Here is a 24,397-nt window from a genome sequence, read left to right as displayed (position 1 = left end):
AAACGCATGGAGGTTAAAGGACATCCTACTAAAGAATGAATGGGTCAACCAGGCAATTAAAGAAGGAATTAAAAAAATATATGGAAACAAATGAAAATGAAAACACAACAATCCAAACCCTTTGGGATGCAGCAAAAGTAGTCCTAAGAGGAAAATACATTGCAATCCAGGCCTACCTCAAGAAACAAGAAAAATCCCAAATACAAAATCTAACAGCACACCAGAAGGAACTAGAAGCAGGACAACAAAAAAACCCCAAACCCAGCAGAAGAAGGGAAATAATAAAGGTCAGAGCAGAAATAAACAATATAGAATCCAAAAATAAAAATAAAAATAAAAATAAAACAGTAGAACAGATCAATGAAACTGAGAGTTGTTTTTTTGAAGAAATAAACAAAATTGATAACCCCTAGCCAGACTTCTCAAAAAGAGAGAAGACCCAAATAGATAAAATCACAAATGAAAATGGATTTATCACAGCCAATCCCTCAGAAATACAAGAAATTATCAGAGAATACTTTGAAAAATTATATGCCAACAAACAGGACAACCTGGAAGAAATGGACAAATTCCAAGACACCCACACACTACCAAAACTCAAACAGGAAGAAAGAGAAAATTTGAACAGACCCCAAACTAATGAAGAAATTGAATCAGTTATCAAAAATCTCCCAACAAATAAGGGCCCTGGATCAGATGGCTTCCCTGGAAAATTCTACCAGACATTTAAAGCAGAGTTAGTACCCATCCATCTCAAATTGTTCCACAAAATAAAAATGGAAGAAAAACAGCATTACCTTGATGCCTAAACCAGACAGAGACACCACGAAAAAGGAGAACTCCAGGCCAATATCCCTGATGAATATAGATACAAAAATTCTCAACAAGATACTAGCAAATCAAATTCAACAGCATATAAAAAGAATTATTCACCATGACCAAGTGGGATTCATTCCTGAGCTGCAGGGCTGGTTCAATATTTGCAAATCAATCAATGTGATACATCAGATTAAGAAAGGATAAGAACCATATGATGCTGTCAATAGATGCAGAAAAAGCACTTGACAAAATACAACATCCTTTCTTAATAAAAACCATCAAGAAAGGAACATACTTAACATCATAAAAGCCATGTATGAAAAGCCCACAGCTAATATCATCCTCAATGGGGAAAAACAGAGCTTTCCCCCTGAGATCAGGAACATAACAGTGATGTCCACTCTCACCACTGTTGTTTAACATAGTGTTGGAAGTTCTAGCATCAGCAATCAGACAACAAAAGGAAATAAAAGGCATCAAAATTGGCAAAGAAGTCAAATTTTCACTTTTTGCAGACAACACAATACTCTACATGGAAAACCCCAAAGACTCCACCAAAAGACTCCTAGAACTGATACATGAATTCAGTAAAGTTGCAGGGTACAAAATCAATGTACAGAAATCGGTTGCATTTTTATACACCAATAATGAAGCAACGGAAAGAGAAATAAACAATCCCATTTACAACTGAGCCAAGAACCATAAAATACTTAGGAATAAACCTAACCAAAGATGTAAAAGACCTGTATGCTGAAAACTATAGGAAGTTCATGAACATGAAGGAAACTGAAAAAGACACAAAGAAATGGAAAAACATTCCATGCTCCTGGATTGGAAGAATAAATATTGTAAGTATTTGTTAATAATATATTTGTATATTAATATTTGTTATTATATTTGTATATTAATATGTGTTAATATTGTTAATATTTGTCAACACTACCCAAAGCAATCGACACATTCAATGCAATCCCAAACAAAATTGCACAGGCATTCTTCTCAAAGCTAGAATGAACAATCCTAAAATTTGTATAGAACCACAAAAGACCCCAAATAGCCAAAGTAGTATTGAAGAAGAAAACCGAAGTAGGAGGCATCACAATCCCAGACTTTAGCCTCTACTACAAAGCTGTAATCATCAACACAGTATGGTATTGGCACAAAAATAGACATATAGACCAATGTAACAGAACCCAGAATTGGACCCACAAATGTACGGCCAACTAATCTCTGACAAAGCAGGAAAGAGCATCCAATGGAAAAAAGACAGTGTCTTTAGCAAATGGTGCTGGGAGAACTGGACAGCAACATTCAGAAAAATGAAACTAGCCCACCTTCTTACACCATGCACAAAAATAAACTCAAAATGGATGAAAGACCTAAATGTGAGTTAGGAAACCATGAAAACCCTAGAGGAGAAAGCAGGCTACCTCTTTGATGTCAGCCGCAGCAATTTCTTGTTCGATATATCTCCAAAGGCAAGAGAATTAAATGAAAAAATGAACTATTGGGACCTCATCAAAGTTTCTGCACTGCAAAGGAAATCATCAACAAAACTAAAAGGCAACAAACAGAATGGGAAATGATATTTTCAAATGACATATCAGATAAAGGGCTAGTATCCAAAATCTATAAAGAACTTAACCAAACTCCACACCTGAAAAACAAATAATCCAGCAAAGAAATGGGCAGAATTCTAAAGACATCCAGACGGCCAACAGACACATGAAAAGATGCTCAATGTCACTCATCATCGGGAAACACAAATGAAAGCCACACTGATATACCACCTCACACCAGTCAGAGTGGCTAAAATGAACAAATCAGGTAACTATAGATGCTGGCGAGGATGTGCAAAAACAGGAACCCTCTTGCACTGTTGGTGGGAATGTAAACTGGTGCAGCCGTTCTGGAAAATAGTGTGGAGGTGCCTCAAAAGATTAAAAATAGAGCCACCCTATAACCCAGCAATAGCAATACTAGGAATTTACCCAAGGGATACAGGAGTGATGATGCATAAGGGCCTGTGTACCCCAATGTTTACAGCAGCACTTTGAACAACAGCCATATTATGGAAAGAGCCTAAATGTCCATCAACTGATGAATGGATAAAGAAGATGTGGTTTATATATTCAATGGAATACTATTTGGCAATGAGAAAGAATGAAATCTGGCTATTTGCAGCAACGTGGATGGAACTGGAAGGTTTTATGCTGAGTGAAATAAGTCAGTCAGAGGATAGATATATTTTCACTCATATGTGGGTCTTGAGAAACTGAACAGAAGACTATGGGGGAAGGGAAGGGGGAAAAAAAAGATACAAACAGAGAGGGAGGGAGGCAAACCACAAGAGACTATTAAATACAGAGAATAAACTACGGGTGAATGCGGAATGGGGGAGAGGGAAAATGGGTGATGGGCACTGAGGAGGGCACTTGTTGGGATGAGCACTGGGTGCTGTATGTAAGCCAATTTGACAATAAATTATATTCATTAAAAAATAGGAGAAGATATTTGCAAATGACATATCTAATAAAGGGTTAGTATCCAAAATATATAAAGAACTTATCAAACTCAAAATAACGTAGAAGACATGAACAGACACTTTTCCAAAGAAGACATCCAGATGGCTAACAGACACATGAAAAGATACTCAATATCAGTCATCATCAGGGAAATACATATCAAAACCATGGTAAGATACCACCTGGCACATGTCAGAATAGCTAAAATTAACAACACAAGAAACAACTGGTGTTGGTGAGGATGCAGAGAAAGGAGAACCCTCTTGCACTGTTGGCAGGAATGCAAACTGGTGAGGCCACTCTGAGGAAGAGCATGGAGGTTCCTCAAGAAACTAAAAACAGAACTACCCTACAATCCAGCAATGGCACTATAGGTATTTATGCAAAAGATACAAAAGTACAGATTCAAAGGGGTACATGCACCCCAATGTTCATATAGCAGCATTATCAACAATAGCCAACAACAGAGAAAGCCCAAATGTCCATCAACTTATGAATGGATAAAAAAGATGTGGTATACATACACAATGGAATATCACTCATTCATCAAAAAGAATGAAATCTTGCCATTTTCAATAATGTAGATCGAGCTAGAATGTATTATGCCAAATGAAATATGTCAATCAGAGAAAGTCAAATACCATATGATTTCACTCATATGTGGAATTTAAGTAATGAAACAGGTGAGCATATGGGAAAGGGGGGAAGAGGAGGGAGGGAAACAAACCACAAGAGACTCTTAATGATAGAGAACAAACTATGGCTTGACAGAGGGAAAAGGTTGGTAGTTGGGCTAGATGGGTGATAGGTACTAAGGGCACCTGTTGTGATGAGCACTGGGTGTTGTGTGTAAGTGATGAATCACTGAATTCTACTCCTGAAACCAATATTGCACAGTATGTTAACTAAAATTTAAATTAAAAAAATACTGTAAAATAATAAAAAAAATCTGATGCAGAAAGACTAAGTATGTTGGCAATTAGACATCTTTGCCACATTCACCTAAACAATAAGCTTTAAACAGGAGAAATCCAAACCTATCCCCATTCATCAGAACACCCTCAGTGTACCTTTAAACTCTGAAAGTACAATCTAAAAAGCCAGCTTTCTTGGGCTGTGAAGTCCCCTTCCCTCTCATGTCCCAGGATTATAATATCTATAGTTATAGGGAAAGAACAGTGGCCCTTGGACCTGTTTTGTAGAAGATAAATCATATCACTTATCCAGTTTCAGACTTGGTGCCAGAATTTGCAAGGTCTGTATATTTGCAGATTTCAAGTGCCAATGAAAGCTAACTGAATGGTACAGGGGACATGGCAAATGCAGCTCTTCCCAGTCACCTAATTTAGGAGATGCTGCCTTAAGAGCTTTAGGGTTATAAAGTAGGAGAAGGCTTTATGGACAGGAATTAAAAACAAACAAAAAAAGACAGAAAAAAGAATTTGCCTATCTAGTTGCTCCCGCCTGTTTCCCTAGAGTTCCAGTTCTACTCCACAATAAACTACTAAATCCTTAAGCTGTGAAAGAAGTATTAAAACTAAGTTTCCTCTTTTTATTTGGAAATAATTTACCTGTACCAGACAAACCAGCTGTATTTAATTAGGATATATAAACTGGAAGAAGTTTCAGAGCAAATAAAAACCCTCAGTGATTTTTAAGAGTGGTAACAACCTGAAAATTCAGAGTAACTAGTCTCTAGTGAAAAGATACTGATTCACATTTTCATCAAGATTTGCTACCACACTGCCTTAGAAAAACAAGAATAAATCTGAAGAAAAATGAACAACCTGAGAAGAATTATTAGACATGAAAATTACTGCTTAAGGACAACAGTGGAGTGAATAATGCAAAAAACTAAACCAGTATCAGGAAGACAAGATTATTAAAAACATTCCTTTTATACTTCATTCTAAATGATTCTTCAATTATATACTAGAATTCCACATAAAGTGCTTTGTTTTTGGACTGTTTCATTTCATTGATCTCTTTCTGTATAGTAATGCTAATGCCATACTTCTAATATCTGTCATTTTATAGTACATTTTGTTATTTGGAAAAACAAGTTTTTCCCTTTGTTAATAAACATTTTTTAAGTCTTACTTTTTTCTAACATAGTTATAAACTTTAGGATTAGGTGGTTAAGTTCTATAAAATCTCATCAGAATTTTTCATTTGGATTGCACTAAATTTACAAATTAATTATATTAATATATAAAATACAAATGTTTGAAAGAATGGCCACTTGGCAATTTTGACTCTTCACAATAAATTCATGTTCTCCAGGGGTGCCTGGGTGGCTCAGTCGGTTAGGGGTCTGACTTCGGCCCGGGTCATGATCCCACACTTCGTGGGTTCAAGCCTTGCGTCAGGCTCTGTGCCGATAGCTCAGAGCCTGGAGCCTGCTTCAGATTTTGTGTCTCCCTCTCTCTCTGTCCCTTCCCTGCTTGCACTCTGTCTCTCTGTCTCCCATGAAATAAATACTAAAAAAAAAAAAAAATTAATTCATGTTTCTCCATTTATTCAAGTCTTTTATATCCTTTCATAAAATGCCAAAGATTTCTTTGTATATTTACTGCTATGCTATTTTCAATGTACATTTTTTCCATTCTTTTCCCTATAATACAAGAATCCTCTTGACTTGTATATTCTTTGGGTTTGGCCACCTTATTGGACTCTTTACACATAATAGTTTTTAGTTAGTTTTCATGAGTTTTATAGGTATTTTCCACTTGTAAAGAATGGTAATTTTATTTGGAACACTTTTAGTTAAAATGATTTGTTCAGAATTCAATCACTATTAAATAATACTGATGATAGAAGGCATTCTTGATTGATCTTGGCTTAATAAACATGTTTTACCACTGTTTTTCCATTAAATGTTTGATATAGGTTAGTAGAATACCTCATTTATCAAGTTACAAAACTTGCATTAGAAGATTTATTACTGAGTTTTTATGTAGTCAAAATTTCAGTATCTGTTATGACATATTTTATCTCCAGTAAACTTTATTTACTTAACATTCATATAGCGCTTACTCTGTGCCAGACACCGAGCTCTTTTCATATATTACTTCATGTAATCTTTCCAACCACTCTGCAGATTTTCTTTTTCCATTTGAAAGATGAGAGAACTCAGGCATAAGTGTTACATAGTTCTTATGTGGTTGAGTCAGGATTGAATGCAGAGATTTGAATTCAGATTTCATACTCTTGAAACCATTCTTTAGCTTCTTGCTAATGAACACTTCTTATCTGCATTTTTGCTTTAGGAATTTTGCATATATTTTCATTAGCGAGATCAGTCTATAAATCTTTCTCATGCTGTACTTGTTTAGTTGGTCTACCAGTAGATAAATCCATAGAAGAAGTCAAAGTGATAGTCACTTCTAAGATTAGGTCAAGAAAACACTGGACTCTGTCTCAGATCATTCACTAAGGGGAAACTAGCTGCCATGTGTTAAGGGGACTCAGGTAACTCTGTGGGAAGGCTTACATGATGAAGAACCAAAACTCCCATTCCAATAGCTGAAAGGAACTGAGGCCTGTCAACCTTTACATAAGAAGCTCGGAAGTGGATCCTACAGCCTTCAGATAACTGCAGCACCAGCAAAGAAACTGACTACAACCTCTTGGGAGACCCTGAACCAGACCCACCAGGTTCAGCCACGTCCAGATTCTCAACTTTTAGAAAATGTGTGAGATAATACATGTTTGTTCCTTTAAACTGCAGAATTTTACGGCAATTTGTTATGTAGCAATAGATAATGGGTAAACTCTCCACTGTATTTTAGTATCATAAGAATCAGCTGTTTCTCAAGGGTTGACTAGAAGTAATGGGTGAAATCTGATGCTATGTAAAGATATGCTCAATAAACTTTTAGATTTTTTTCAATGATACAAGTTAATTCAGAATGAACTATCACAAAGAGAAATTAAGAAAATCCCATTTACAACTGCATCAAAAATAATAAAATACCTAAAAATAAATTTAACCAAGAAGGTAAAAGATCTGGACACTGAATAGAAGACATTGAGAGAAACTGAGGAAGACACAAATGGAGAGATACTCCATGTTTATAAACTGAAAGAACTAATATTGTTAAAACATGCATACTATACAAAGCAATTTATAGATTAAATCCCATCCCTAGGAATATTCCAATGGCATTTTCAACAGAAATGGAACAAATAGTCCTAAAATTTGTATGGAACCACAAGAGAACCAAAACAGAGAACGAAAAAGAAACCTCGAAGTATCAAGGTCCCTAATTTCAAATTGTATTACAAAGCTACAGTAATCAAAACAATGTGGTTGGTACTGGCAAGATCAAAACCAGAGATATAAATCAATGGAACAAACAGAACAGAAAGCTTCCTCCCCCCAAACCCACACAGATATGGCCAATTAACCTTCAACAAAGGAGACAAGAACACACAATAGAGAAAGGCCAGTCTCTTCAATAAATGGTGTTGGAAACACTGGACAGCTACATGCAAAAAACTGAAACTGAACCCCTACTTTACACCATGCAAAAAATTAACCAAAAATGGATTAAAATCTTATAAATTTAGAAACTGGAAGATAACATAGGTGGCAAGGTCCTTGACACAGAGCTTAGCAATGATTTTTTTTTTTTTTGGATTTGACACCAAAAGCAAAGGCAACAAAAGCAAAAACAAACAGGTGGGACTACAGCAAACTAAAAAGGTTCTGCACAGCAAAGTGAAAGGCAACCTAGCAACTGGGAGAAAATATTTGCATATCATATATCTGATAGGGAGTTAATATCCAATATAAATTTTAAAAACACACAATCCAATTAAAGTTCTTAACATTTTTTCTAAGATATCCAGACAGCCAATAGGTACATGAAAAGGTGCTCATCACCACTACTTAACGGGGAAATGCAAATGAAACCACAAAGAGGTATATCTTATACCTGTTAGAATGGCTATTATCAAAAAGATAGGAAATAACAAGTAATGTAGAGGATGTGGAGAAAAGGGAACCCTTGTGCACTGTTGGTGGGAATATAAATTGATTCAGCTGCTATGGAAAACACTATGGAAGTTCTTTAAAAAAATTAAACATAAAACTACCATATGACCCAGGAATTTCCTTTCTGGTATTCATCCAAAGGAAACAAAAACAAGTTTGAAAAAATACTTATGCTTATTGCATCATTACAAGCATATCAGAGACATTATAGGTTTGGTTCCAGACTCGTTCAATAAAGTGAATATTGCAAAAAAGTGACTCAAATGAATTTTTTGGCTTCCCAGTGCATAAAAAAGTTATGCTTACACTACATACAGTGTAGTCTGTTACATTTGCAACAGCATTATGTCTAAAAAAAAACAATGTGTCTTAATTAAAAAATACTTTACTGCTAAAAAGTGCTAGCCATGATTTCATCTTCCAGTGAGTCATAACCACTCATCACAGATTACCTTAATAAATATAATGCAAAAGTTTGAAATATTGCAAGAATTACCAAAATGTGGCAAAGAACATGAAGTAAGCAAATACTGTTGGAAAATGGTGCTGATGTTCAGCACCAAAAAGTTGGTTGAATATTATTCAGCCACAAAAAGAAGGAAATCTTGCCATCTGCTACAACATGGATGGACCTTGAGGACATTATGCTATGTGAATTAAGTCTATCAGAGAAAGACAAATACCCTATGATCGCACTTAAATGTGGAATCTTAAAAACAAAACAAAACAACCTCATAGATACAGAGAACAAATGTGTGGTTGGCCTGAGGTGGCTGTGAGGAGGGGTGAAATGGGTGAAGATGGTTAAAAGGTACAAACTTCTAGTCACAAAATAAAAAAGACCTAGGTATATAATGTACAGCACGGTGACTATAATTAATGTTGTATTACATATTTGAAAGCTGCTAAGAGAATAGATCTTAAAAATTCTTATCACAAGAAAAAATAATTTCTAATTGTGTGGTAATAAATGTTAACTAGACTTATTTTGATGATCACTTCACAAAATAAACACATCAAATCATTATATGCTGAACACCTGAAATTAATGTCAATTTTATCTCAATAACAAATAAATTAAATACCTTCAGATTATATTTATGAGCTTTATCCAAAATAGTTGGTACCAAATCATCAGTATTTTCTCCATTTTCATCATTTGTACCAGGTGGGTACCAAGACAGGGCTAGTACACCTAATAGAAAAAACCAAAAAGAAAAATAAATACAGGAACAGGACTGATTGGAGGTATTCCAAACAGATTTTTCTTAAAAGGCAGAACAAAGACCAAATTGTCAACAATAAAAAAGAAACATATTTCCATATAAGTTATTATTTTGTTACTTAAATATTACCTATGGCTATTTAATTACTTTGTATAGTCATATTTATGAACTCTATCAGGTATGGATATATTTAATAAGTTTTACTTTACAGAATTTAGGTTTACAGAAAAATTGCACTGCAAGTACAGTTTTCATACATTCTCCTCCACACCCCCACTCCAACCCACATATAGTTCCTGTTATTAATACCTTGCATTACTGTGGTATGTTTGTTACACATAATGAACCAATATTGATACATCATTATTAATCAAAGTCTCCTTTTGTGTTGTACAGTTCTATGGCTTCTGACAAAAGCATATTTGCCCACTGTTACAGTGTCATACAGAATAGTTTTACTGACCTCAGAATCCTCTGACATCCCTCTATTCATCCCTCCTCTCTCAATCCCCTGGACAATAACTGATCTTTTTAGTATCTCTATTGCTGTCTTTTCCAGGATGTTACATAGGTAGAATCATACAGTAACTTCTTCAGACTGGCTTTTGAAATTTAGTCATACATACATAACTAAGATTCATTTATGTCTTTTTGTGGATTTATAGATCATTCTTTTTCTTTAAAAAATTTTTTTTAACGTTTATTTATTTTTGAGACAGAGAGACAGAGCATGAATGGGGGAGGGTCACAGAGAGAGGGAGACACAGAATCTGAAACAGGCTCCAGGCTCTGAGCGGTCAGCACAGAGCCCGACGCGGGGCTTGAACTCACAGACCGCGAGATCATGACCTGAGCCGAAGTCGGACGCTTAACCGACCGAGCCACCCAGGCGCCCCTAAATCATTCTTTTTTATTGCCACATACTATCTCATTGTATGAATGTGCCAGTTTATCCATTCAACTACTAGAGGATACCATGGATGCTTATTTGGGGAAATTACGAACATTCAAGAAAAAAAATTACAGTTTCTTCCTGTAGTACTTACTTTTGAAATGATAAGTTACAAAATAAGTTTTAGAAACGTAAGCCTGCAAAAAAAAGAATCACTCACTTTGATGGAATATTTGAAGTCAAGTAATTCAAACCCACATTAATATATAAAGCTGTAACAGGCCATTAGAAAAATGCTACTAATTTCTAAATTAATCAACATACTCTTTAAGGCATGGAGAGAAATACAATGGTACCAAAAGAGAAGCATGTGGAAATGCAGAAACTGCAAGGTTAGAAACCGGCAGAGAACTAAATTATAAGATTTAAACTTTATAGCAGACATGCCATGTACAGAGCAGCCCCATCTAGGGAAACAAAACAGAACTTTCATTAACATTTCCAAAAGAAGAAGAAGAAAAAGAAGAAGTCGTCGTCTATGTCCTCTATCCACTCTGAAAACAAGAATAGCTATAGAACACAAGAGGTAGAAAAAAGAACCTATAACAGGAAAAAACAGCTTTTTTAGGAAAGCTTATGATGGAAAGAAATGATCCATGGAAAGAACCTATAACAGGAAAAAACAGCTTTTTTAGGAAAGCTTATGATGGAAAGAAATGATGGTAAGAAAATGGTCTGGAGACAATTGATCAAACATTTAAGTTGCCTACTAGCCTAGTTTATAAAAAGAAAAAAAAAAAACAAACACCACTAATGAAGAGTCACAATTAAAAAAGTTTCAACACGGGACCTATGAAAAAATCCTGCAAAAAATAAGAAAACAAGCATGAGACAAAATAATAAAGGAAGAATATATAAAAGATTATCCATGAAGCCTAGGAAAATTTTAAGCACAACATTCTCCCATGAAATTCAAATCAAAAGATTCCTGCTCCTAGCAATAAAGATTAGGTTACATAGACCAACATTTCCAATGACAAACAATTATTAAACAAAATACGGATTACAAAAAAAAAAAAAAAAACTTTTCAAAGCCAAAGAGCTGGAGAATAAGGAATTATCTGTCCAAACTGAGGCAAAAACACAAAGAAGAGAAGTATCTGAGCAAGAACTTGGTCTGCTCAAAACATAATTGGCAGAAGTAAACTAACCATCAAAACCAGTGGATTAAGTACCAGGTTGACAAGCTTGGGAAGTCCTCTAGCTTTAAATTTAAAGTGACTAGTATTTTCTACTGTACTGAATAGCATAGATAAAGAACATTTTCATTCTTACAGAAAGTTCTACCGGACAGCATTCCTAGATTTCTGATCCTCCCAATACCTGACCATCTCATTCTTGTCTGCTGAGTTTTCTTCCTCCCTATTCTCACTCAAGTTCTACTCTAAGGCTTGAGAAGAATGTTCTTTGTTCCTCCTCGTTACTCTGCTTCAGCTTTTTTATTCTGTCAAATTATCATTTCCACATGTCTAATTCTATACCCTTACTGTGCTCCACAGTCTAATTTATCTTTGCAGCATATCTTTTGGACTGTATCCCTCATGAGCTCTGAACACAAGTAATAGTCTGGGAAATAAGCCAATCATGGTCTTCCTCACAAGGAGAGTTGAGCTGCTGACAATGGTAATGAACCTTCACAGCAACCAGAAAATTTTCTGTAACACACATAATCTAAGTATCATTTATAAATAAGATTACTGAGTATTTCTACTGTATAGTGAAAAGGGATATTCTTTGAGGTCTATTCTTAGCACACTAGCATTTTATTAAATGCAGATCATGTCATATTGATCATGGTGTCCCTCCATAGCACTTATTACAGGGTCTTCAATATAAATGGTGCCCAACCATTTATTTTATGAAGTAAAATGATGAATCTAAACAGGGTAATAGTTAAGAAGATATGAAATCGGACAGACCTGGAGATTCAAGTTCTCATTCTCTTATTTGATAGGTGTTTATCTTTAATTAATTTTACTTAAGTTTCCATACTTGTAAAATGGGGATAAGCTCAGTTCATTCCCTAAAAGTGTTTTTAAAAATAGAAAATGCCTTACAAAGAATAAGACCCCCAAAAGTGATTATAAAAACAATAATAAAAAGACAATGGCAAGTAAATTAGGATACATTTAACTCCACAGAACTTATGATAGCTTCTCTTCAATATAGAGAACTTACTGTTTCTTTCAAACATATTAAACACTCCTTCAAACTAAAGATTTAGCAGAAACAAAGGCAAGGCCAGTTTCAGACATAAACACTATTATCACTATATAGGATGACCCATGTTCAACAAAAAGTATAAGGCATACAAAAAAGAAAAAAAAAAAAAACTGTCAAGAGGCAAAGAAGTCAACAGAACCAAACTATATATGAAACAGATACTGAAATCATTAAATAAGCAATGTAAAATTACTATGATCAAAACATTAAAAGATCTAATGGGAAAGACAGCTACCATACGTGAATCAGCTGGGAAATATGCCAGAAATGAAAATTCTAAGAATCAAATAGAAGTACAGGGGAGACAGCAGAGTAGGATGATCCCAGGTTCACCTCCTCCCATGGACACAGCTCTGAGACTATAGCGAACTCTAAGTAACTAACTCTGAAAATGACCTAAAGACTGCCAGAAAGACCTTTCACAGTCAATCATAGACAGGAGGCTATGTCAAAAAGGGCAGGAGAGGTGGACACATGGTTGGGAACCAACCACCCAGGTGAGATTAACCACAGAAAGGACTTACACCACAAGCAAAGAGGAAGGAGAGGATTAGACCTCACACTAGGCACCAGAAGTACTGGGATATGCACTAGGAAATAAGACCCCATCTGGCCTTGAAAACCTATGGGGCTGAACTTTAGAAGCTTTTAATATCACCAAGATTTAACTCCACATACTTTACAAATCAACTGGGCTTAACTCCAAGAGAGTCAGATAGCAATAGGAAACTGAGTTCCGCCTTTAAAAAGACAGCATAGTGCTCACTTCAGCAGCACATATACTAAAAAGCCAGCATAATAAATGACTCAACCAAAGACACAGCACAATAGTAGCAGTTTGAAAAGTGCCTGGGGTATACGTGAAGGAGAATCACTTACTAATCTCGGAACACATGCTAAAGGAGTGGGAATGATCAGAAGACTTCTCCAAAAACAAAAGTACTAGGGGGTGCCATTTCTCTTCCCCTCCCCCATCCTAGATAGCTGGACATTTGAAGGAGCCAGTACTAATGCTCTACCTATCTTTCTAGCACTGTGTGCTTTGTCCCCACATTCCCATGCAGACCTGCCAATCCAACCCTCCTGCCTTGGCAGGCATCACAACAAAGTGGTTCCTGCCCCACCATAACCTGAAAGCAGCCCCAGCAGGGATCCGCACAACTACAAAGTGACTCCTGCCCTGGGGAGAGGCCAAGTAATCTCACACACCAGCATGCCCACAATTCCAGCAGCAAAGCCTCTTCACTGAGCAGAAAGAAGTTTTGCTGTTTGGTATCCCATAGCTGTGGCAGACAGGCTAAGAGCAGACAGCCTGACTGCTGACCCTGCCCACCTACAAGCCTGCAGAGGCCTCAGACTTCTCAACTGCACTGGAACCAAACCCTGTCTAGTGTGCCCACAGCAGGCAAAGTCAGTCACTGCAGCTGATTGGGGCAAAGGTAAATGAGGTTCAGGCACAACAGTAGGGTGCACACAGCCTGCAAAAGAAACACCACAGGAGCACCTGTTTCTGGTGACCAGGAGGAACTGAGCTACAGGGTATCACAGGACCTCTTCTATAGAAGGCCACTATTTTTAAGATCAGGAGATGTAGCTGACCTCCATAATATATGGACACAGAGAGTCAAGCAAAATGAGATGACAGAGAAAGATGTCCCAAATGAAAGAAAAAGACAAAAATCACAGCAAAAGAGTTCAATGAAACTGAGATAAGCAAAAATGCCTGATAAAAAAAATTCAAAGTAATGGTCATAAATATAGTCACTGGAAGGGCAACTGGGTGGCTCAGTCAGTTTAAGTGTCTGACCTCATCTCAGGTCATGATCCTCACAGTTCATAAGTTCAAGTCCCACGTCGGGCTCTGTGCTGACAGCTCAGATCCTGGAGTCTGCTTTGGATTCTATGTCTCCCTCTCTCTGCCCCTCCCCTGCTTATGCTCGCTCTCTCTCTCTCTCTCTCTCTCTCTCTCTCAAAAATAAATAAATATTTACAAAAATTTAAAGATAGTCACTGGACTTACAAACAGAGTGGATGAATTCAGAACTTTTACAAAAATACACATATAAATCAAAAGAACCAGTCAGAGATTAAAAACAAACACCTCAATAGCTGAAATAAAAAATAATTAACAGCAGATTAAAAAGACACAGAAAAACAGATCAGTGATCTGGAAGACAGGGTAATGGGAAGCAACCAAACTGAACAGCAAAGAGAAAAAAGATTAATAAAAAGCAGTAAGACTAGGTTAAGGAAACTCATCATCAAGCGTAATAATATCCACATTATAGAGATAACAGAGAAAGGAGAGAGAGAAAGGAAGAGAAAATTTACTTGAAAAAATCAAGCTGAAAATTTCCCTAATCTGGGGAAATAGACATCAGTTTCAGAAAGCACACACAGTGCATAACAAGATGAGTCCAAGACACATACGTAAAATGGCAAAAAGTAACAATAGAGAATTTTTAATTCAGCAAGCAAAACAAAACAATTATATACAAAGGAAACTCCGTAACCCCAACAGGTGATTTCTCAGCAGAAACTGTTCAGGCCAAAAGGAAGTGGCATGATCTATTCAAAGGAATGAAAGGGGAAACAAAACAAAACAAAACAAAACAAAAAAAACAAAAAAAACTTGCAAGCAAGAATAATCTACTCAGCAAAGTTATCATTCAGAATAGAAAAAGAAGTTCTTTCCTAAACAAAAACTAAAGGAGTTCATCACCACTAAACCAGCCTTACATGATAGTGGGAATTCTTCAAATGGAAAGAAGATGCCATAACAAGTAGGAAAATTAATAAAGAAAAAATTTCATAGGCAAAAGCACATATATAATAAAGGTAGGAGATGAATCACTTATAAAGCCAATACGGTGGTTAAGACACAAAAATTGATTTTACATCAATTATATTTACAAAAATCATTCAAAACATACACAAAATAAAAAGATAAAATATGACACCATATATATAAAACAAAGGGAGAATAATAATTTAGTGCTTTAGAATGTATTCAAACTTAAGCAACGATTAACACAACTGCATACATGTTATATATGATCCAATGGAAACCATAAATCAAAAACCTATAATGCCCCCCCCACAAAAACATACACAAAGAATCCAATCCAAGCCTACCACTAAAGAAAGCCATCAAACCAAATGAAGATAGAGAAAAACTATACCAAAAAAATTAACAAAATGGCAATAGGTACATACATATCATTACTTTAGAACAAGACTCACCTATATTCTGCCCACAAGAGCTTCACTTCAGACCTAAAGACACATACACCCTGAAAGTGAAGAAGAGCTGAAAAAACATATACCATCCAGAAAACAAAAAGAGCTGGGATAGCAATACTAATATGAAATAAAAACAAAACAACATGAACAACAAAACCAAAAAACAAAAAACACTTTAAAACAAAGACTGTGGCCAGAGACAATTAAGGGCATTACATAATGATAAAGGGACCAATCCAACAAGAAGATATAACAATTGTAGATATCTATACAACCAAAGCACCTAAATATATAAATCAAATATTAACAGACAGAAATGGAGAAATTGACAGTATTACAATGGTAGAGGTCTTTAACACCCCACTTACATCAATGGATAGAAAATCCAAACAGAAATCAACAATGAAAAAGTAGCTCTGAATTGACACATTAGACCAGTTGTGAATTAACAGATATATACAGAATATTCTATCCAAAAACGTAAGAATATCCATTCTTTTCAAATGTACATGCAACATTCTCCAAGACAGATCACACATTAGGCCACAAACAAGTCTCAATAATAGTATGAAACTAGTAGTCAGTTACAAGAAAAAAATCTGGAAAGAACACAAATGTATGGAGGTCTAACAACAGGCTACTAAACAGGGAAGGAGTCAACCTTGAAATCAAAGAGGAAATCAAAAAACACATTGAGACAAATGAAAATACCATTCCAAATCTTTGGGACAGAGCAAAAGTAGTTCTAAGAGAGAAGGTTATGGCAATACAGGTCTATCTCAAAAAACAAAAATCTCAAATAACCAAAACCACACCTAAAAGAGCTAGAAAAAGAACAAATGAAGCCCAAAGCTAGTAGAAGAAATAATAAAGTTTAGAGCAGAAATAAATAAAAAAGAAAAAAAAAACAGGAAAGAAAAAAGATCAAAGAAACAAACTGGTCCCTTGAAAAGATAAACAAAACTTATAAACTTTTAGCTAGACTCATCAAGAAAAAAAAGAGGCCTCAAAAAAATAAAATCAGAAATGAAAGAGAAAGAACAACCAACACCAAAAAAGAGTAAAGCATTATAGAGAACAGAATGAAAAATTATGTATCAACAAATTGGGATAACCCAGAAGAAATGGATTAATTTCTAGAAACATATAATCTGCCAAAACTGAATGAGGAAAAAATAGAAGATTTGAACAGGCCAATGACTAGTAATAAAATTGCACTGGTTATGAAAAAAAAACCCATCAACTGTTCAAATGAGATCTACAGGTGAATACTATCAAACATTTAAACAGTTATTACTTATTCTTCTCAAACTATTCCCAAAAAAACAGAAGAAGGAAAACTTCTAAAATTCATTCTATAAGTCCAGCATTACCCTGATACCAAAATAAGACAAAGACATCTCACAAAAAGAAAAGTGGAGGCTAGTATCTCTGATGAACATAGATGCAAAATCCTCAACAAAATACTAGCAAATAGAATTCAACAATATATTAGAAAGAGTATTCACCACTATCAAGTAGGATTTGCTCTAGCGATGCAAGGATGTTTCAATATGTGCAAAACAAAGTTTTTCCTCTATCAGGAATAAAACAAGATGTCTACTCTCACCACTTTTATTAAATATAGTACTGAAGTCCTAGCTGCAGTAATCAGAAAAGAAATAAAAGGTATTGAAATTGTTAAGGAAGAAGCTGTCACTATTTGCAGATGATGTGATACTATATATAGAAAACCATAAAGACTACACCAAAAAACTACTAGGAACTGATAAATGAATCCAGTCAAGTTGCAAGATATAAAATATACAGAAATCTGTTGCATGAATTACAAAGTAGCAGAAAGACAAATTAACAATTTCATTTGCAATCACACCCAAAATAATAAAATATCTATAAACTTAACTAAGGAGGTAAATGACTTACGCTCTGAAAACTCTAAAACATTCATGAAAAAAATTAAAAAGAACATAAATAAATGGAAAAACGTTCCATGCTCATGGTTTGGAGGAATTAATATTGTTGAAATGTCCTATTAATATTGTTGAAATGTCCTAAAGCAATTAAGACTCAATGCAATCTCTTATCAAAATACCTACAGAATTTGTCACAGAACTACAATATATAATCCTAAAACTTATACAGAACCACAAGACCTCAATGAGCCAAAGCAATCTTAAAAAAGAACAAAGCTGAAGGTATCACAATCCCAGATTTCAAAGTATGCTACACAAAGCTGTAATAATGAAAACAGCATGGTATTAGCCAAAAAATAAGATGCATACAAGAATCGAGGACCCAGAACTAAACCCATGCTTATATGGTCAATTAGTCTATAACAAAGGAGGCTAGGATATACAATGGGTAAAAGACAATCTCTTCAATAAACTGCACTGGTACAGCTAGAGAGCTACATGCAAAGAAATGAAACTGTACCACTTTCTCACAGTATACAAAAAAAAGAAACTCAAAATGGATTAAAAACCTACATGTGAGACCTGAAATTGTATCTCACAATATGTTTATTGCAGCATTATTTATAATAGCCAAAAATCCCTAAAAGAAAATAGTAATAATCTCTTTGACATGGGCCTTACCAAAATTTTTCTAGTTAGGTCTCCTTTGGCAAGGGAAACAAAAGCAAAAATAAACTATTGGGAGTATACCAAAACAACAACAACAACAACAACAACAACAACAACAACAAGTTTTTGCACAGTTAAGGAAACCATGAACAAAATGAAAAGGCAACCTACTGATAGGAGAAGACATGTGTAAATCATGCATCATATAAGGGTTTAATATTCAAACTACAAATAACTTTTACAACTCAATACCAGAACCAACAACAACAACAAAAAAACCTGACAAAAAAATAATTTAGTTAAAAAATGGGCAGAAGACTTGAGTAGATATCTTTTCCAAAGAAGACACACAGATGGCCAAAATATGAAAAGATGTTCAACACTACTAATCATCAGGAATTGCAAGTTTAAACCATGAGATATCACTTTACTATTGTGAGAACGGCTAGAATCAAAGACAGGAAGTAACAAGTCTTGGCATGGATGTGGAAACAAAAGAATTCTTGTTCACTGTTGGTGGGGCTGTAAATTGATGCAGCCACTGTGGAAAACAGTATGGAAGTTCCTTAAAAAATTAAAAAAAGAAATACCTAATGATCCAGTAATTCTACTACTGGGTATTTACCCACAGAAAATGAAAACTCTAATTCAAAAAGACATATGCACCCTATGTTTATTGCAGCATTATTTACAATAGCCAAAATATGGAGGCACACCAAATGTCCATCAACAGATGAATCACTAAAGAATATATGGCGTATACATATGTATACACACACAATGTAATATTATTCAGCTATACAAAGAATGAGGTATTGCCATTTGCAACAACATGGATGGACCTAGAGGGTATTATATTAAGTGAAATAAGTCAGGCAGACAAATACCATAAAATTTCACTTATATGTGGAACCTAAAAAATAAATGAACAAAGAAGAAACAAACCCCAAAATATAGAGAACTGGTGGTTGCCTGAAGGGAGGGATGTGGGGGGAATGGGTGAAATAGATAAAGGAGATTAAGTACAAATTTACAGTTAAGAAATAACTAAGTCACAGAGATGAAAGGTATAGTATGGAGAAAATCATCAATAATATAGTAATAACATTGTAAGATGACAGATGGTGACTACAGTTATAGTAGCACTGAGTAATATATAAGATTTGTTGAACCAGTATGTTGTACACATGAAACTAATACACCACTGGATGTTAATTACACTTCAATTAAAAGAAGAATCAAATAGAAATACTGGAAATGAAAAACATGTTAAAAGATGAGGAATATCTTCAACAAACTCATGAAAGGACTGAACAGAGCTGAGGAAAGGGTCAATTTCCAGTCACATAAAATTACATTAAAATATAATATGACTAAGGTAAAACACACATGTAACTGAAAACTCAGAAGAGGTAGAAGGTATATATGTCAAAATAATTGCTAATTATGCAAAGTTGATGACAGACACAAAACAACAAATTCAAGAAGCTCAGAGAATACCAAGCAGAATAAATACCAAAACTAACAGATACACACGTTTAAACTACTAAAATTCATAAACAAAGAAAAAACATTTTAAAATCAGTGCAAAAAGGAAACATATAGGACGTAAAGATATAAAAAGTTTTGTAAAACTTACAGTATACTTCTCATCAGAAACCATGATAGAAGACAATGGAGCAGCATTTTTAAAGTTCCAAAAGAAAACATAAACCTACAAAACTCTTCCTGCTGACAATTCTATAGCAAAGGAGACATTCAAAACAAAGGATATAAACAATACTTGAAAGATTAATATTGGTTCCTTAATTACTTTATAAGAGGAATGATTGCTTAAAATTGTCATCAACAAGCTATTGTCCATGAGCCAAATCTTGCCCTCTGTAAGTCTTGTATACATTTGTCTACATATGGCAACTTTTACACGATAATGGCAGAGTTGAGTGGTTGTAAAGAGATAATATGGGCCACAAAACCAAAAATATTGCTGGTCCTTTACAGAAGATGTTAACTAATATCTGGTCTACAAGAAAAAGAACAGTAATGTACACCATTTTATATACTAGAATGACAACAATAGCAAAAGATATGGGAGGAAAAAACCAGGAATATATGTGGAGAGGTCCTTCTGCTACACATGAAGTATATATTATTTGCAAGTACCCGGATCATATAAAGGTATATTTGGTAAATCTTATGTCAACAACTAAAGAGATAAGAAGTAACAATAAGCAAATGTGGAGTACATGGAATCATAAAAAATGTTCAACTAACCCAAAAGAATACAGAAAAAAAACAAAACAAAACAGGAGAACAAAGAAATTGAGTAAATAGGAAGTGGCTAATAAAGCAGATTTCAATCAATATAATCATAAAAATAATCACACTGAGGGCAAACAGTCTAAGCATACTATTTTAAGGACAAAATTTTCAAATTGGATTTAAAAAAAAAAAATCAAGACCTGACAAAAGAATGATTTCCTTGCACACACACAACAGATAGGTTAAAAGTAAAATAATGAAAAAAGATTCACCAGGCAAACAGTAATCAAAGAGAGCTGGAATTGTTTATATTAACATCAAAGTTGATTTCAGAACAAAGAATATTACCAGCACTAAAGAGAGATACTTCATAATAATAAAGGACTCTGTCTAAATGATATAACAGTCCTAAATGTTTGTGTACCTAACAAAAGACCTTCAAAATATAGAAAGCAAAAAATGGCAGACCTGAAAGGGGAAATAAATAAATCTACAATTATACCTGAAGACACATCAACACTGCTTTATCAATAATTGATAGAACAGGTAGATAATTGGCAAGGATACAGAAGACTTGAATACTATCAAGAACTTTAACTGACATTTATAAGACAATCCAACAGCAGCACAACAACCTTTTTCAGATAATGAAACCAACTGTTCATTTACTGAAAGGATCAATAATATTAAATATTAATTAGATATATTGACCAAGAAAAAAAGGAGAAAAATATTAGCAAAAGCATGGATGAAAGAGGTAAAACATACAGAACATACAGACTCCGTACACTTTAAAATCATAATAAAGGGATAACACAAGCAACTCTGCTCATAAAACTGACAAATATGATGACATTGACCAGTTATTTACAAAATATAAGGACCAAAACTCACTCAAGAAGAAATAAATGAACATAGGGGAAGTGAAGGAAAATAAGATAAAAAGAGAGGGAGGCAAACCATTAAGACTCTTCAATAAAGAGAACTGAGGGTTGCTGAATGGGGATGTGTGGGGAGATGGGCAAAATGGGTGATGGGCATTAAGGAAGGCACTTGTTGAAATGAGCATCGGGTATTATATGTAAGTGTTGAATCACTCAGCTCTATTCCTGAAATCAATCAATAAAAATAAAAATGTTCTTGGAAGAGGGGCGCCTGGGTGGCGCAGTCGGTTAAGCGTCCAACTTCAGCCAGGTCACGATCTCGCGGTCCGTGAGTTCGAGCCCCGCGTCGGGCTCTGGGCTGATGGCTCGGAGCCTGGAGCCTGTTTCCGATTCTGTGTCTCCCTCTCTCTCTGCCCCTCCCCCATTCATGCTCTGTCTCTCTCTGTCCCAAAAATAAATAAAAAACGTTGGAAAAAAAAAATTAAAAAAAAAAATGTTCTTGGAAGAAAAAAGGGGGGGGGGGGGGAACACCTGGCAAAGCTAAGCAGGCTAGCTTTATTTGCTTGGCTTTTAAAATATTCTTCTGCTGAAACCCTGAATTGACCATTGTTTTACTTATTTGTAATCAAACATAACTGGTTGAACCATGTTCTGCTAGCACAGCTTCAAAAAAAAAAAAAAAAAAAAAAAGGAAAGAAAAAAGGTAGTAAAGATCAGAACATGCCATCCCAAAATATGCCACTCTGGCATATTGACTATTTTGAGCTGAAGGTACTTGAGAAACTGCAGATGCAGAAGGGCTCTCTGACTTTCCCCTTTCTACCTAAAAGCAGGTTGATCATAAATTTCCCATGAGAAAGTTGCTGTCCCTGTACCAGAAAGAGAGTATCTTATCTCCTGAGACTGGGAGTCAACCCTGCAATGGACCTGCAAAAACAAACCTACTAAAATAACCCTTGAACTTCTATTAGTTTCCCTCCTACACTTCCTGTTCACTGTCCCACAGTCTACTGCCCTGAGCCCAAACCCCTTTGTCTGGTCACATCCCCACAATTTATTGTTCTCTGTGTAAAAAGGTCCATAAACTTTTAAGCCTACCATCTTCTTCAGGTCTTCATTTCTCTTCTGAGGACTTTCATATAAGCATCGAAAATATTAAATAAATATGTATGTTTTTTTTCTGCTAAAAAAAACTGATGACCCGAATAGTCCTAATAATGAAACTGAATTTATAATTAAATAATGAAACCACCAAGGCAAGATAGTTTTACTGATAAATTCTATCAAATACATAATAGGAAATAATGCCAACTCTACTCAATCTCTTCCAGAAAAAAAAAAAAAAGAGGGAGGTTTTCTTAAATCATTTTATGAGGCCAGCACTACTTTAATAACAAAAAGACAAAAGACATCTCAAGAAAAGAAAAACTACAGATCAGTATACCAGCTGAACATGGATACAAACTCTTTCTTAAAAGATTAGCAAATAGAATTTAGTAATATATGAACAAAATAATAAGCCATGAACAAATGGAGTTTATTCCAGTAATGAAAAATAACAGTCGGTATCTGAAAATAAATCAACATAAGTCACCCTATTAGAGACTAAATGATTAAACAACCAATAGATAAAAGAGAAAATCATGAGGGAAATGTTTCTAAACATTTAGAAATGACTAAAACAAAAATATGACATACCAAAATTTATGGCATATGGATAAAATAGTGCTAAGGGAGTAAACTGACAGCTATAAATGCTTTACATTAAAAAAAAGAAAAGAATGATCTCATCAACCTAACTTTATAACTTAAGGAACTAGAACAAGAAGAAAAAAACTAATCCTAAGGCTTGCAGAAAGAAGGAAATAATAAACATTAGAGCAGAGATAAATAAAATAGGCAATTAAAAAACAACAGAGAAAAATCAATGAAAACAAAGGTTGGCCCTTTGAAGAAATGAACAAAACTAATAAACCTTTAGCAAGATGGACTAAGAAAAAAGAAGATACAAATTACTAAAATCAGAAATGAAAGTGGAGATATTACTAATAATTTCTACAAAAATAATGATTATCAGAGAGTACTATGAACAAATACATGGCAAAATATTGGATACCCAGGTTGAAATGTACAAATTCTAGAAGCCCAGGGGCAACTGGAGTGGCTCAGTGAGTAAAGTGACTGACTTCAGATTAAATCATGATCTTGCAGCCTGTGAGTTCAAGCCCTGCCTCAGGGTCTGTGCTGACAGCTCAGATCCAGGACCCTGCTTCAGATTCTGTGTATCCCTCTCTCTATCCCTCTCTCCCACTCACACTGTGTGTCTCTCTCTCAAAAATAAATATTAAAAAAAAAAAAAAAAAAAAAAAAATTCTAGACGCCCAAATGCTACCAAGACTAAATTATGAAGAAATAAACAATAGACTTATAACTAGTAAGGAAAATGAATAAGTAATCAAGAACCTCCCAAAAAAGAAAAGCCCTAGACCCAATGGCTTTGTAAGTGAATTCTATCAAATACATAAAGAATTAAACCAATTCTTCTCAAACTATTCCAAAAAATTAAGGAAGAGGGAATACTTTCTAACTCATTGTAAGGTCAGCATTACCTTAATACCAAACCAGACAAAGACACAAAAAAACTAGAGCACTATTGCAAATGAACACTGATGTAAAAATGCT

The 24,397-nt window shown here is 34.8% G+C and overlaps 1 protein-coding gene across 3 annotated transcripts in view; it reads right to left on the bottom strand.

Moving 5' to 3' along the window:
- MANEA (mannosidase endo-alpha) overlaps positions 1-24,397 on the bottom strand; it is a 64,678-nt gene that overhangs the window by 17,734 nt on the left and 22,547 nt on the right. For all 3 annotated transcript variants that reach the window (XM_042939380.1, XM_042939381.1, XM_042939382.1), the window contains exon 3: positions 9,429-9,538. In XM_042939380.1, coding sequence (XP_042795314.1) covers positions 9,429-9,538 — 110 coding nt within the window. The remainder of the gene's footprint in view (positions 1-9,428; positions 9,539-24,397) is intronic.

This window comes from Panthera leo, chromosome B2, assembly GCF_018350215.1.
Source record: "Panthera leo isolate Ple1 chromosome B2, P.leo_Ple1_pat1.1, whole genome shotgun sequence".
Lineage (NCBI taxonomy): Eukaryota > Metazoa > Chordata > Mammalia > Carnivora > Felidae > Panthera > Panthera leo.
Note: the sequence above shows the minus strand (reverse complement) of the source record. Positions and strands in the feature narration are given on the sequence as shown.